Consider the following 13,075-nt stretch of genomic DNA (forward strand, 5'->3'; position numbering starts at 1 on the left):
ATACTTCACGGGGCCACATGCGGCCCTCGGGCCGCAGGTTGGACACCCCTGGATTAAAGCATAAAAATGCAATTCAGTGAATGACAGTGAAAATTAACACACACGGGACCTAAAAGTTTCAGGGGCCAGTATTCAAAGCAAGTTATACAGGCAGCAACACCTGATCCCCAAATAACTAGTGCTCACCTGAACTAGTCAGTGATATTTAGAGGCATTTTCCAGATAATACCACCATATATCAAGGTTGACTGCTGAGGTCAGTCTGAGGGCAGTGGCAGAACTAAGATGGAATCTGACATTATCCAGGTACCACCGATATTTCTGAATTGGATCAGTACCCAGATAATTATCAGGGCAAATTAGAACAGTAAAACAGCTCACCAGACAGTCAAACCTGGGTTTGCGAGTGTTTTGCAAGACAAGCAAAACATTTTCGCAAATCGTGACTCGATTTGCGAGTCCCCCCGCCCGCATACTGGCATCGCCCATGAACGCCGCCCCCCCCCCCTAACCGGCATCGCTCCCCCTCGCAAATGCTCACCCTCCCAAACTGAAGCCTTACCCCTATCTGGCACGCAGCACCAACCCACAGGAGGTGCCAGTGCCCGAAGATCATGCTGCTTGCCAGACTAGGCCTTGAGCATCTGCGCATGCTCAAGGCCTTCTGGCTCTCGGTCTCTCCGAGAATCTCGGAGAGAGGCATGGCAAGCAGCACGATCTTCGGGCACCGGCACCTCCTGTGGGTTGGTGCTGCATGCCAGTGCCAGATGGGGTTAAGACTTCAGTTTGGGCGGGCTGGCATTTGCGAGGGGGGTGATGCCAGTTTGCGGGAGGGCGGCGTTTGAGAGCGGGGGGGGGGGGGGATGTTGAAGAGCACCAGTGGCCTCGGGGATGGGGGTCTTTTGGGGAGGTAGGGAGGTGGGGTGGAGCAGTTCCAGTGGCCGTGGGGGGGGAGGGGTGTGGAACCAATCAAGCGAGTTTCCCTTACTTCCTATGGGGAAACTCGCTTTGATATGAGTAATTTGGTTTACGAGCATGCTTCTGGAACGAATTATGCTCGTAAACCAATGTTCCACTGTAGTTGCAACAGGAATGTGTGTACCAGCTATAAATAAAAGGTTAGAGAATTCATCCACACCATCCTTGGCCAAATGCTATTTTTCTGGCCACCCTGGTTCACCACAAAAATAAGCAAATGCATTTCTTTCAACATGTCATGGTTATTTCATGACAGAGCTTGACATTTGAAGACAAAGACATAGGCACATCTCCTGTGTGCATCTCTTGTTAGCCCATAAGAAGTAGTATCACAGACTGCAAAAAAATCAAGTTTCCTTGGGATCCAGTTCCAGCTTCCAGAACTCTAATCTAATCCAATTCTTAGTCTTATATACCAAATCATCTCTGAAAAATAGGTGCTCGATTCGGTTTACATAATTAGATCACAAAAAAAGATCCATTAACATTCATTGGAGCTATAGCTTAAAAAAGCAATGAAACATAGTGGTTTTGAAGGTTTTGCGAAAGATCTGAAAAGATAAACACGATCTAATTTGAGGAGGTAGTCCATTCCATATCGCAGTTAATAAGTATGGAAAAGGAGTGTGAAATTTTACTAATGGACTCAATTCCTCTTATTGATGGAAAAGAGAGCTTATATATATGAGTTGTTCCCGTGCCTGAAGATCTCATGGTGTTTAGAGATAAAGATATCAACTATATAGGCACATTTAAATTGAACTCTCAACTTTTCTTTCCAAAAATCAGTCTAGCTGCAGCATTTTAAATCAATTGCAGCCGTTTCTTATTTCCTTTGCTTAATCCCACATACATGGAATTACAGTAATCCAGCTGTGCCAAGATAATGGTTTGGACCAATACTGCAAAATGATCTTGATGGCATTGAAAAGAGAGAGAAGACTCCAACACCCAATACTCTAGAAGATGATTCTATATGCAAAATATCACCGGAATTAAGGATAACTCAAGATGACCAATTACCAATTTCTGGGCCAAACTATAATCATTTTGTCTTAGTTGCATTAAGCATGGCAGAGTTTAATGCTAATAAAGAGTTACATAAAAACACCAACCTCTGTTATTCGAATCTCTTTGGCAAGGTCTTTGATAAGTTGTGATGGCCTGAAATGCTCTGGGAGTTCATCTTCATGCTCTATTAAAGCCTGAAAGAAACCCAACAACAAAATCCAAAATAAATCTTTTATTTATGCAAACCTAGTCTTCCTTATCATTTTCTCAACACAGTCAGAATGCTACCTTTTTCCATCTCAGGCTGAATATTTTGTGATTTATGTACAGTATATACCAGGGATCTCAAAGTCCCTCCTTGAGGGCCGCAATCCAGTCGGGTTTTCAGGATTTCCCCAATGAATATGCATTGAAAGCAGTGCATGCACATAGATCTCATGCATATTCATTGGGGAAATCCTGAAAACCCGACTGGATTGCGGCCCTCAAGGAGGGACTTTGAGACCCCTGATATATACTAAGGGAGAGACTTTACAGGCTTGATTTTATAATAGGATATGAAGTCCAAAAAGGCAAATATTATAAGTCTAATTTATAAAATCAATATAGCTGCCTAGATGCCTTTATAAAATAGACTTTCCAGGTCCTGCCCCAATAGGAAGCAATTCTCAAAAAAATACCTAAATGATGGATATTATATATTACTACCGTAAGCCCAAATTCATGTGACCAAGTTTTCACCCTTACAAATTAAAATTCAATCCCATTTAGTTCAAGTTTCTTATCCACACTTTCAAATCTATTCATTGCAATGTCCCATCTCATCTATTTCTATTGTCTACCCCCGTATTCTCCATTCGTTAAATGTTCAACGTCTTCAGATTCCACCCATACTTAAAGTTCATTATGAATTAACCCAAAATCAGGCCTTTTTCTGTGTCTCTCCCTCTCTTTGGAACTCTCTGCCTTGTTCAGCCAAGATTGGAGCCCTCTTATTTTAAATTCAGATCCTTGTTGAAAACCTGCCTCTTTGAGAAATCTTTTAAGGTGCAGCCGGTGGCAAATGACATTGAGGGTTTACTACCGTGGCGGTATATTTTTTTTCCCCCTTTTTGTCCCCTTTTTCTTTTCTGCCTTTACTTAAGAGTTCCTCATATATAACTTGGGCAATAATCCCACAGGGAATGCACTAAAACAAAACCAACCAAAAAGGTAAAAAAAAAACCCAAACTCACATAAGAAATAATTTTTAAGTGTATCCTTAGTGTGAAGTCATAAACGATGAGAGCCAGCTGCCAAAAAGCTCTTATGCTTTTCAATAGACCCAGACGTTGAAAGGCTTATTTTAGCCCAATGCCACATACCATAATGCCATTATTGTATGGTTGAATAAGCGCAATGTGTTCATAAAGTAAAATCCACTCAAACCAAAAAGTGCATTTTTGTTTTGTTATTATTGGCATTCATTTTCTTGTCATGTGTGTGGCTTTTTATTTCTTTAATTGTAAACCACTCTGCAGTGTATTAAATAAATTTAAAGCGTATTCTGCTTGGAAAGAAGAGTATTTTGGCTTGCCGGATTTCTCCGTACCCGCCTACGATCTCTCATTGGAGATCCTACATGATAGAAGAAGCCTTGCAGGAACGCAGAGATATTCTTGATTTGGACTCTCGAGCAGGTCATCTATTTGTACAATGTTGGAATCCTTTTTGTGATACTTTGACTCCTGATCTTAGAGATAAATTTGGTATTGACTTGCTTGTTTGATATATTGATAGTTTCTATAATGCTTTGTTTGAACTGATTGCTGCTGCTCCTGGGAGTGGGTGGGTGGGGGGTGGGCATAGTTGGGTTGTTTGAGGCTGTGTTGTGGGAGTTTCTTACTTTTTTGTTGTATTTGTTTATACTTCCGCTTACTGTACTGTTGTGAAACTTTAATAAAAATTATTTAAGCAAGGAAGCTCTAGCATGAGGTGTCAGAAGTCTGAGGGTAGAAGGGAATAAACTCAGTCGTAATCTAAGGAAATGTTTCTTTACAGAAAAAAGGGTGGATGCACGGCACAGCCTTCTAGCGGAAGCAGTGGAAACAAGGACAGCATCTGAATTTTTAAAAGGTGAGGCAAACACCGAGAATCTCCGAGGGTGAGCAAGATTGTAGAGCACAGTAGTTGGTGTGGATGGACAGACGGGATAGGCCATATGGTCATTATCTGTGGTCATTTTCTCTGTTTCTTTGTAAGTACCTGTGTTATTTTGAAAACTGAGCCTCTTAAGTAGAGCACAGTAGATTTAGCAAAGAAACAGTTACAAAGGTTGCCTCTTTCATGCCAAACAAATGTAAAAAATAATAAGAAATGAAACAGAAGAACATGAAGGGAAAGAAGAAACGTGATAAATAGGATGCAACAGTCAAGAAACAAGCAAGTCAAGAATGTACTCGCGCCCATGACTAAGGGCCCTGTTTGCAAAAGATATATTGAAACACTTTCTAAAATATAGTGTAAGGTTCTAGAGCAGGGGTGTCAAAGTCCCTCCTCGAGGGCCACAATCCAGTCGGGTTTTCAGGATTTCCCCAATGAATATGCACGAGATCTATTAGCATACAATGAAAGCAGTGCATGCAAATAGATCTCATGCATATTCAGTGGGGAAATCCTGAAAACCTGACTGGATTCCAGCCCTCGAGGACCGGAGTTGCCCACCCCTGATCTAGGCCATAGTGTTATAGAATAGTGTTCTATGGGGTCTGGGTTCATCAATCCTTTTGGATACAAACTGTTCTATGATTATATTTTTATATATTTTTTTATGATTGTTCATTAAAGACTTGGGGCTAGATCAGACATGGGCAACTCCGGTCCTCGAGGGCCAGAATCCAGTCGGGTTTTCAGGATTTCCCCAATGAATATGCATTGAAAGCAGTGCATGCAAATAGATCTCATGCATATTCATTGGGGAAATCCTGAAAACCCGACTGGATTCTGGCCCTCGAGGAGGGACTTTGACACACCCCTGTTCTAGAGGGAGCCCTGGTATGTGGGCTCAGGTCAGAGATGGTCACTCCAAAGCTGGGTTAAGCTGGTCAGAAGGAGATAAAAATATAAGCGAAGTTGTGGATCCAGCCCAAGACGCCATCTTGGGTGCAATTTAAATCAAGCAGAGGAAGCTGCCAGATTGCCCCCCCCCACACACTCCCCCAATAAATAAATAAAAATAAGGTTCTATCTTTTAATTGTGCAGAAGATATAACAGAGTGAGTGTGACATATTTCTCTCTCCATCTGTCCTTTAAGATAAGTTCTATTTATGGTAGATATGTTTGGCATCTTGTATTTACAGACAAATATTTGGTTTTATGTGTTAAGAAATGAAAATGTCAGACTGCTGAATCCCTATGTGGTAAAAAGTGTGGCGCAGTGGTTAAAGCTACAGCCTCAGCCCCCTGAGGTTGGGGGTTCAAACCCACGCTGCTCCTTGTGCCCCTGGGCAAGTCACTTAATCCCCCTATTGTCCCAGGTGCATTAGATAAGATTGTGAACTCACCAGGACAGACAGGGAAAAATTTGGGTAAACCGTTCTGAGTTCCCCTGAGAGACCAGTATAGAAAAATGAATAAATAAATAAATAACATAAGATACTGAGGCCCAGCTTCACTTCTGCTTACCTGCTCATCCCCTGCATGAACCTCACTTAAGAATAGCCTTTTTCATTGTCTCACGGTGGCCTGACACTTGGAAAGAGACACTAAAGAAATTCTTTACTGGGCTACTGTCACTCCAGAACAGCAAGACTGCTATCTTGCGACACTCGGAGATGTGAAAAATATTACCGAGAGGCCCAGTTTTCCACAGACATCAAATAGCCGCTCCATATCGGCTTAACACCATTTTGGATTTCAAGTGACAGGAGGTAGGTTTTGCAGCAGTGTTTGAAAATCTAGAAGGCTGAATATCCCCAGATGCTCAGAAGACACTTTTGGGGGAACACGGGTTTTACCAGCATAAAAGACTGTCCCCCTTCTTCTACAAAGCCACGCTAGTGGCTCCTGCACGGTAACAGCCCCGAAGCCCTTTAAATCTCTATGGGCTTCAGAGCCATTACCACGCGGCTTTGTAGAAGAGGGTGTGTGTGAAAATCTTTCCAACTGAAACCACCCTTAATGGGTTACATCAGCCAGCCAGGTACTATTCTGAGGCTCTCGGTATGTTTATTATAATCACAAAAGTAAAAATAAAAGTTTCTTGATCATATGTTATCTTGATCTTATCTATTGTTTTGCCTTTTGTCTTTGTTTTGTTCTATTTCTATCATTTAAATTTCTCCAGAATTCTACTGTTCAACGGCGCCCCCTTCTGCTTCTATTCCTTTCTCTCCTCTCTTCTACCTTCCAAAGTATTTAGATCAATGCTGTCTTGTTAAAATGTTTATTTTATTTTTATTTTTCCTCTAACTCTACTTTTCACTTCTCTATTACCCTCCAGGTACTTTAGTTAGATTGTGAGCCTTCGGGACAGTAAGGGAATTTTTCAAGTACCTTTCTTATTTCTAATCTTAATGTATATTTTCTGTAAACCGCTTAGAACCTAACGGATGTAGCGGTATATAAGAAATAAATTACATTACATTACATTACATGGACCATTTGGCCTTCATCTGCCATCATGTTTCTAGGTTTCTATAACCATAAAGCTCTATGACATCACAATGCAGGCAAAGAGCCTTAGCCAATGGGAAGAAGATATGCAAATGTTAAGAGCCTTAGCCAATAGGGAGAGGAGGAGATAGTGGATGCTGCAGAATTCTACTGTTCAACGGCTCCCCCTTCTGCTTCTATTCCTTTCTCTCCTCTCTTCTACCTTCCAAAGTATTTAGATCAATGCTGTCTTGTTAAAATGTTTATTTTATTTTTATTTTTCCTCTAACTCTACTTTTCACTTCTCTATTACCCTCCAGGTACTTTAGTTAGATTGTGAGCCTTCGGGACAGTAAGGGAATTTTTCAAGTACCTTTCTTATTTCTAATCTTAATGTATATTTTCTGTAAACCGCTTAGAACCTAACGGATGTAGCGGTATATAAGAAATAAATTACATTACATTACATTACATTACATATGTCTCTTTAGCTACTAATTACATTACATTAGAGATTTCTATTCTACCATTGCCTTGCGGTTCAAGGCGGATTACAAAAAAACGTATTACAAGAAGAAGATATCTGGTAATTTCTAGAGGAGATAAAGAGTGGAAAAGGTTGCTTTGGGGAACTGGGAAGTGGTATTGGGAGTGGGAAGGAGCTAGCAGGAATTTCTTGAAAAGTAGGGTCTTTATTTCTTTTCTGAATGTTTTGTAGTCTGGGGTCATAACCAGGACATTGGAGATTTGGTTGTTGAGTTTTGCTGCTTGTGTGGCTGGGAAGCCATCATATAGATTTTTTCCGTTTGACTTCTTTGATAAGAGGGTGCGTGAATGGAGTATTATTATTATTATTAAAATTTAGCCAAAAGAAAAGATTTATAAACTATAAAGAGTTTTACCTCATGCAAAATTGTCATTTCTTTAATAATATTCACCGAGAGTCTCGTCTCGATGGGCGGCTGTAACGCGGGGATGGAGGGCCCGCGCAGCCTCCCATGGAGACGAGCGCTCAGCGCGAGGGGGGGGGGAGATGTAGGCGAGCAGGAAGCAGCTTAGCGATAGGCGGGTTTGAAATTCCCGCCGCGGGGCTACCTCCTGATAGGAGAGAGGAGCGCAGGGCGGAGTTTATAGTTTAGGTGTGGGTGGGGCGGGGGAGAGAGAGCGGGCCAATACATATCCCACTGTTAATAGGCTGATGGCAAGCAACTAATTAATAATAATAATAATAATTATTTTATTTTTTATATACCGCCATACCCGGTGAGTTCTAGGCGGTTTACATCAATTAGGTTAGGATCTACGTTTATAAGCAGATTTACAAACAAATAATCAATTATGTAACAAGTAAAAACCGAAATTGACAGAGGATGGAAGGAGCTTGTTGAAGATAGGGAAGAGAGAAGCTATTAAGAGGGGGGGGGAGAGCAGGGGGGGAAAGTTCTTTGAAGTTTCTTTAATAAGACATCAACTATTTTTTCTGAGGCCCTCCAAGTACCTACAAATCCAAAATGTGGCCCTGCAAAGGATCTGAGTTTGAGATCACTGGGTTACATGCTTCATTAGTTTTAAAGAACAGAGGTCAGAGTTCTTTGGAGTAAACAGTCCTTGCCAGCATGCACATTTCAATGCAGATTTTTAAAAAAAGGTTTTTATAGCAAAAAGTTTTTTTGGTTTTTTTTTGAGTAACCTAGCAGATTCATCCTCCATTGGTATTCCAGCTTATTTAGAAACAGTTTCTCTTTGGTTATGGGGAGTTAAACCTTCATTTACAATTATCCTAAGACTCCCAAATGTCATAATCCCCCTCAGCCTGCTCATCACAGCACGATTGCACTTAGGTAGATTTCCCACCACCTAAAAGTATGAATGTCTGAAAATTTTCTCTCATATAATTATAAAGAGTGCATGCTTCTACCTGCATTTGGAGGGGGGAGGAGCATTCTTCATGAGGGGGCGCATCATTTTTGATTTCCAGGAGTACAGAGAGTTTTTTGTTTTTTTTTAGGTAAAAAAAAAACAAAACGCATGCGAAAAGGAGGTGCCAGTGTGTTCAAGTGCTTATTTCTTAAATCACTTTAAGAAATATAAATCGGCGAAAACGGTACTTTTACTTTGAAAATTGGTGTACAGTTCACTTAAATGGGCCATATGAAAATCGCTCCAACACAAATTTAGCTGAACAAAAAATGGAGTCGTATCTGGAGGGAGAAGTGGAGCGGGGAAAGGGAATCATGTTGGGGCATTTGTGAATTTATACACCTAGCTCACATATTCAAAAAAATTATACATGTTACCTGCACATTGGTAATCTATACAGCTTTAGAATCTTTTTTGGTGACGGGCAATATTCCACACGTGTACTTACATAACAATCCGATTCAATCGCTTCTACCTTAAATCTTCTCAGGTGGTTTTAACTCAAAGCATCTTATTTGCTTTTATTGTCTGTCTGTCTTGACTACACATCCAGTCACTACATCCAGTTTTGTTCAACAGGGTTGATTCAGCCCTTGCTTTACCCCAGTGCTTTTCTTAGGGAATGCAAGGGGAGAAATCAGAACTTACAAGTTCCTGCATGCAATGGGGTAAATTAAGGGCTGGATCAACCCTGTCGAAAGAATCTGAATTCATTTGGCAACCCTATTTACACCCCTTGTTTATGCAGGTAGCTTGTGTTTGAACATCAAATTTATCTGTTCAAGAACATAAGAATAGCCTTACATCAAGCCCAGTAGCCTGTTCACTTGGGCCAAAACCCAAGGATTAGCAATATTCCATGCTACTGATCCAGGGAAAGCAGTGGCTTCTCCCATGTCTTTCTCAATAACAGACTAATAATAATAATAACTTTATTTTTATATACCGCAATACCAAAAACAGTTCGAAGTGGTTTACAGAGGGAGAGACTGTGTACAGACAGCGATATTACATAAAACTTTTGAAATAACGTTTGCATGTAAAGGTTAGACAAATTTATCCATGGACTTTTCCTCCATGAACTTGTCCAAACCTTTCTTAAAACCAGCTACGCTATCTGCTCTTACCACATCCTCTGGCAACTTTCTTACTTACAACATTTATATTCCATCCAATCTAACATTCTTGGCAGATCATAATTAAAAGCACATAATACACTGTAGAATAACAGAATTGCCTCTTATCAAAGGAAATCATCTTTGTTAGACCAACAATTTCAAACTGTTCCATAAGCTTGCCTAAATAAGTATATCTTTAGTTCCTTTTTAAATGCCTTTACAAGACTATTTCTTAAATGGAAAGAAAAAGTATACCACAATTTAGGTCCTGCAACTTGAGAAACATCGAGGCTCAATAACCTTCCAGTCTCTATTGATTGATAAATCCGTAAGCTGCTGGAAGTCACTACTGATTCCAGATTATTCAAGGCCTTGAACATCAAAAGCAAAATCCTACATTTTACTTGATATTCAATCAGTAACCAATGCAGTGCCCTAAACACTGGGGTTATATGTTCCAAACGGGAACAACCAGCCAAAATTCTAGCAGTCTATTTATCTTAGGGACGAAACCATACTAAATAGATTTAAAGACTCCCTTAAATGCTTTCTCTTCAAGGATGCCTTTGAAAGCTATGATTAGGGCGTCGGTATTACTTAGCGTACATTTCTAACCAGCAGAGTTTCTTAATTTTTTTCCTCGTTTATTGAATCCTCCTTTTGTTCACCCCTTAAATGTCTCCTATCCTATAAAATTATAGTTCTTCCTTTTTTTTTCCCCTCTCGTCTCTAGTTAGTCAAGTTTTAGTAAATATCCAAACTTGTACTTTTTTACGTGTACCCCTTTTTTAAATTGATGTATATTGCTTAGAAATATTTATAAGCGTTTTAATCACATTTTAAATAAAACTTGAAATACCTTTCAGAAGGCCAATAATCAAAATATGGACTTACAAGGCTCCCAACCTGAAATTATCATCTGCCCAAAAATCTTTCAAAAGAATAAACCAACAATCTTATGGACTTGATGCTTCATATTCAGGCCCTGATTCCAGATAGGTCCCCTAAAAATAGGCGCCAATTAATGCGGTGCTAAGCGCAATTCTATCAAAGTTAAGTGTCGCTAAGCGTCCAATTTTTAGGCACACAGTATGCCAGGGTTTTCTTAGCCTAAATGCATGCGCTTAAAATCCTAACTTGAAAACAAGCCCACTAACCAAACCAACTTTTAGGTAGGTGCTTTGGACTCGGCACCTACTTTTTATAGAACCATATTTTCGGAGTTCCATGCCTAACTTTCAATTAGGAGGTATCAAGTGTCAAGCCTAATCCTCAATTAAGTTAGGCCCACCTATGTAGGTGCCTAACTTTAGGCCGACTTTATAGGCCAGTGCAGAATCCAGAACCACACCCAAATTGCAGAGTTTGCTCGCAAAGGGAATAGAAATGTCATCAGTCCAAAAAGTTGCAGGAATATCATTGGAAGAATGTATTGATCAAGAGATTCAATTAAAGATGATTATTTATTTATTTATATACCGCCTATCAGGTTATCTAAGCCAGTGATTCCCAACCCTGTCCTGGAGGAACACCAGGCCAATCGGGTTTTCAGGCTAGCCCTAATGAATATGCATGAGAGAGATTTGCATAGGATGGAAGTGATAGGCATGCAAATTTGCTTCATGCATATTCATTAGGGCTAGCCTGAAAACCCAATTGGCCTGGTGTTCCTCCAGGACAGGGTTGGGAACCACTGATCTAAGCGGTTTACAATCAGGTACTCAAGCATTTTCCCTATCTGTTCTGGTGAGCTCCCAATTTATCTAATGTACCTAGGTCAGGAGTAGGCTGGAGAGCTGGAGCCAGGTCAGGTTTTCAGGATCTCCACAATAAATATGCATGAGATAGATTTGCATCTCAAGGAGGCAGTGCATGCATATCCATCTCATACATATTCATGGTGGAGATCCTGAAAACCTGACCTGGCTCCGGCTCTCGAGGACCGGAATTGCCTACTCCTGACCTAGGGCAATGGAGGATTTGAGCGACTTGCCCAGGGTCACAAGGATGAGACAACATCCACCGATCAATGGCACGTAGATAAGAGACGTAACGTAACAATGTAGTTTTGCAATTAAGAGCACAACTGAAAACATACTCTGTAGAATTCATCTGCTGGGAAGCGCACGTGCTTACCTGCTTTTTCGTCCAAGACCTGAAAGCGCTGTTCAGAATTTTTGCTGCCTGGACTAGGTGAGGGACAGGTTGCTGATCAGACTTGTGCAAAGCTGAAGAAAGAAGACAAAATAACTCATTTTTAAAGAGGGAAGCAGCAATATTCCCGCCTACTTTCATTATGAAAACAATTCCGTTACATAATCTGAAAGCATCCAATCGCTTATAATCGACTGGTGTGTACGTTTTCCACTCCACTCAAGATTCTCATCATCCCTCTCTTCTTTAAAGAGCCCTAACCTCTAGCTTTTCCTCATAGAAGAGTTTTTCCTTTCCCCCCAATCATTTTGGTCACCCTTCTCTGTACCTTTCTAATTGCATGATATATATATTTTTGAGACGTGGAGACCAAAATTGCACATAATACTCAAGGTGTGGGTCTCGCCATAGAATACAGAGACAATATGATTCTCTGTTCCTTTCCAAAAAGAAGTCCCAACATTATTTGCTTTTTAAGCTACAGCCCATGATAACGCCTTGGCCCTTTTCCTGGACCATGACCCCTAATGTGTAGCTATAATTTGGGTAATTCTTCCCTACGTGCATCACTTTGTACTTGCCCACAGTGAATTTCATCTGCCATCTGGATACCCAGTCTTCAGATCTCACAAAGCCCTCCTGCCATTTCTGGTGTCATCTGCAAATCGGAACCGGCTCCCACAAAAACCCCAATAATGCACAACTGTCAACACACAAATTTACAACTGGTCCAAAAAGTTGTAAATTTGCGACTGTAGTCTACACGTGTATACATATAGGACCCGATATGTCAGCTGGCGGCAATCGGTGTTTTGGTGATTACAGCTGATGCTAAACCCGGAAATTTAATGCTGGGCCATGTCCGGGCTCCGGCACTGAATTTTCCAGGTTTTCAAAGCAAGCCGACACATAGGCTAAGTGCAATATTTAACGCTTAACTGACTTCGGGGCGCCATATAAAGATAGGACTGTTTATGCAGTACCTTGGCCGCTTAAGTCGAGAGAGCGCGATTCTGTAACAAGGCGCCTCTAAAAAATCTAGGCAACCTTTGAAAAAATAGGCGCTATGCATGTTAGGCGTGGGCGTGGCTACGTGCTAGGCGCCTTGCTGCAGAATCACTGCTCTTAAGCGTGCTTAAGCGCTCGCATGGGCGCCTAAGAGCTGGCCTATTTAATGGGCGCCTCCAAAATAGGTGGCGCTCAGCGCGATTCACTAAACAGCGCCCAATTTTACTTGAATCGCGCTGAACGGTGCCTATAT

The 13,075-nt window shown here is 41.0% G+C and overlaps 1 protein-coding gene across 2 annotated transcripts in view; it reads right to left on the reverse strand.

The window, feature by feature from the left end:
- The window catches only part of PHF2 (PHD finger protein 2), a 287,511-nt gene that overhangs the window by 76,094 nt on the left and 198,342 nt on the right, over positions 1-13,075 (reverse strand). For both annotated transcript variants that reach the window (XM_033926403.1, XM_033926404.1), the window contains 2 exons: positions 11,797-11,888; positions 2,094-2,183 (listed from right to left, as the gene is read on the reverse strand). In XM_033926403.1, the coding sequence (XP_033782294.1) occupies positions 2,094-2,183; positions 11,797-11,888 (182 nt within the window). The remainder of the gene's footprint in view (positions 1-2,093; positions 2,184-11,796; positions 11,889-13,075) is intronic.

This window comes from Geotrypetes seraphini, chromosome 17 (assembly GCF_902459505.1).
Source record: "Geotrypetes seraphini chromosome 17, aGeoSer1.1, whole genome shotgun sequence".
Taxonomy (NCBI): domain Eukaryota; kingdom Metazoa; phylum Chordata; class Amphibia; order Gymnophiona; family Dermophiidae; genus Geotrypetes; species Geotrypetes seraphini.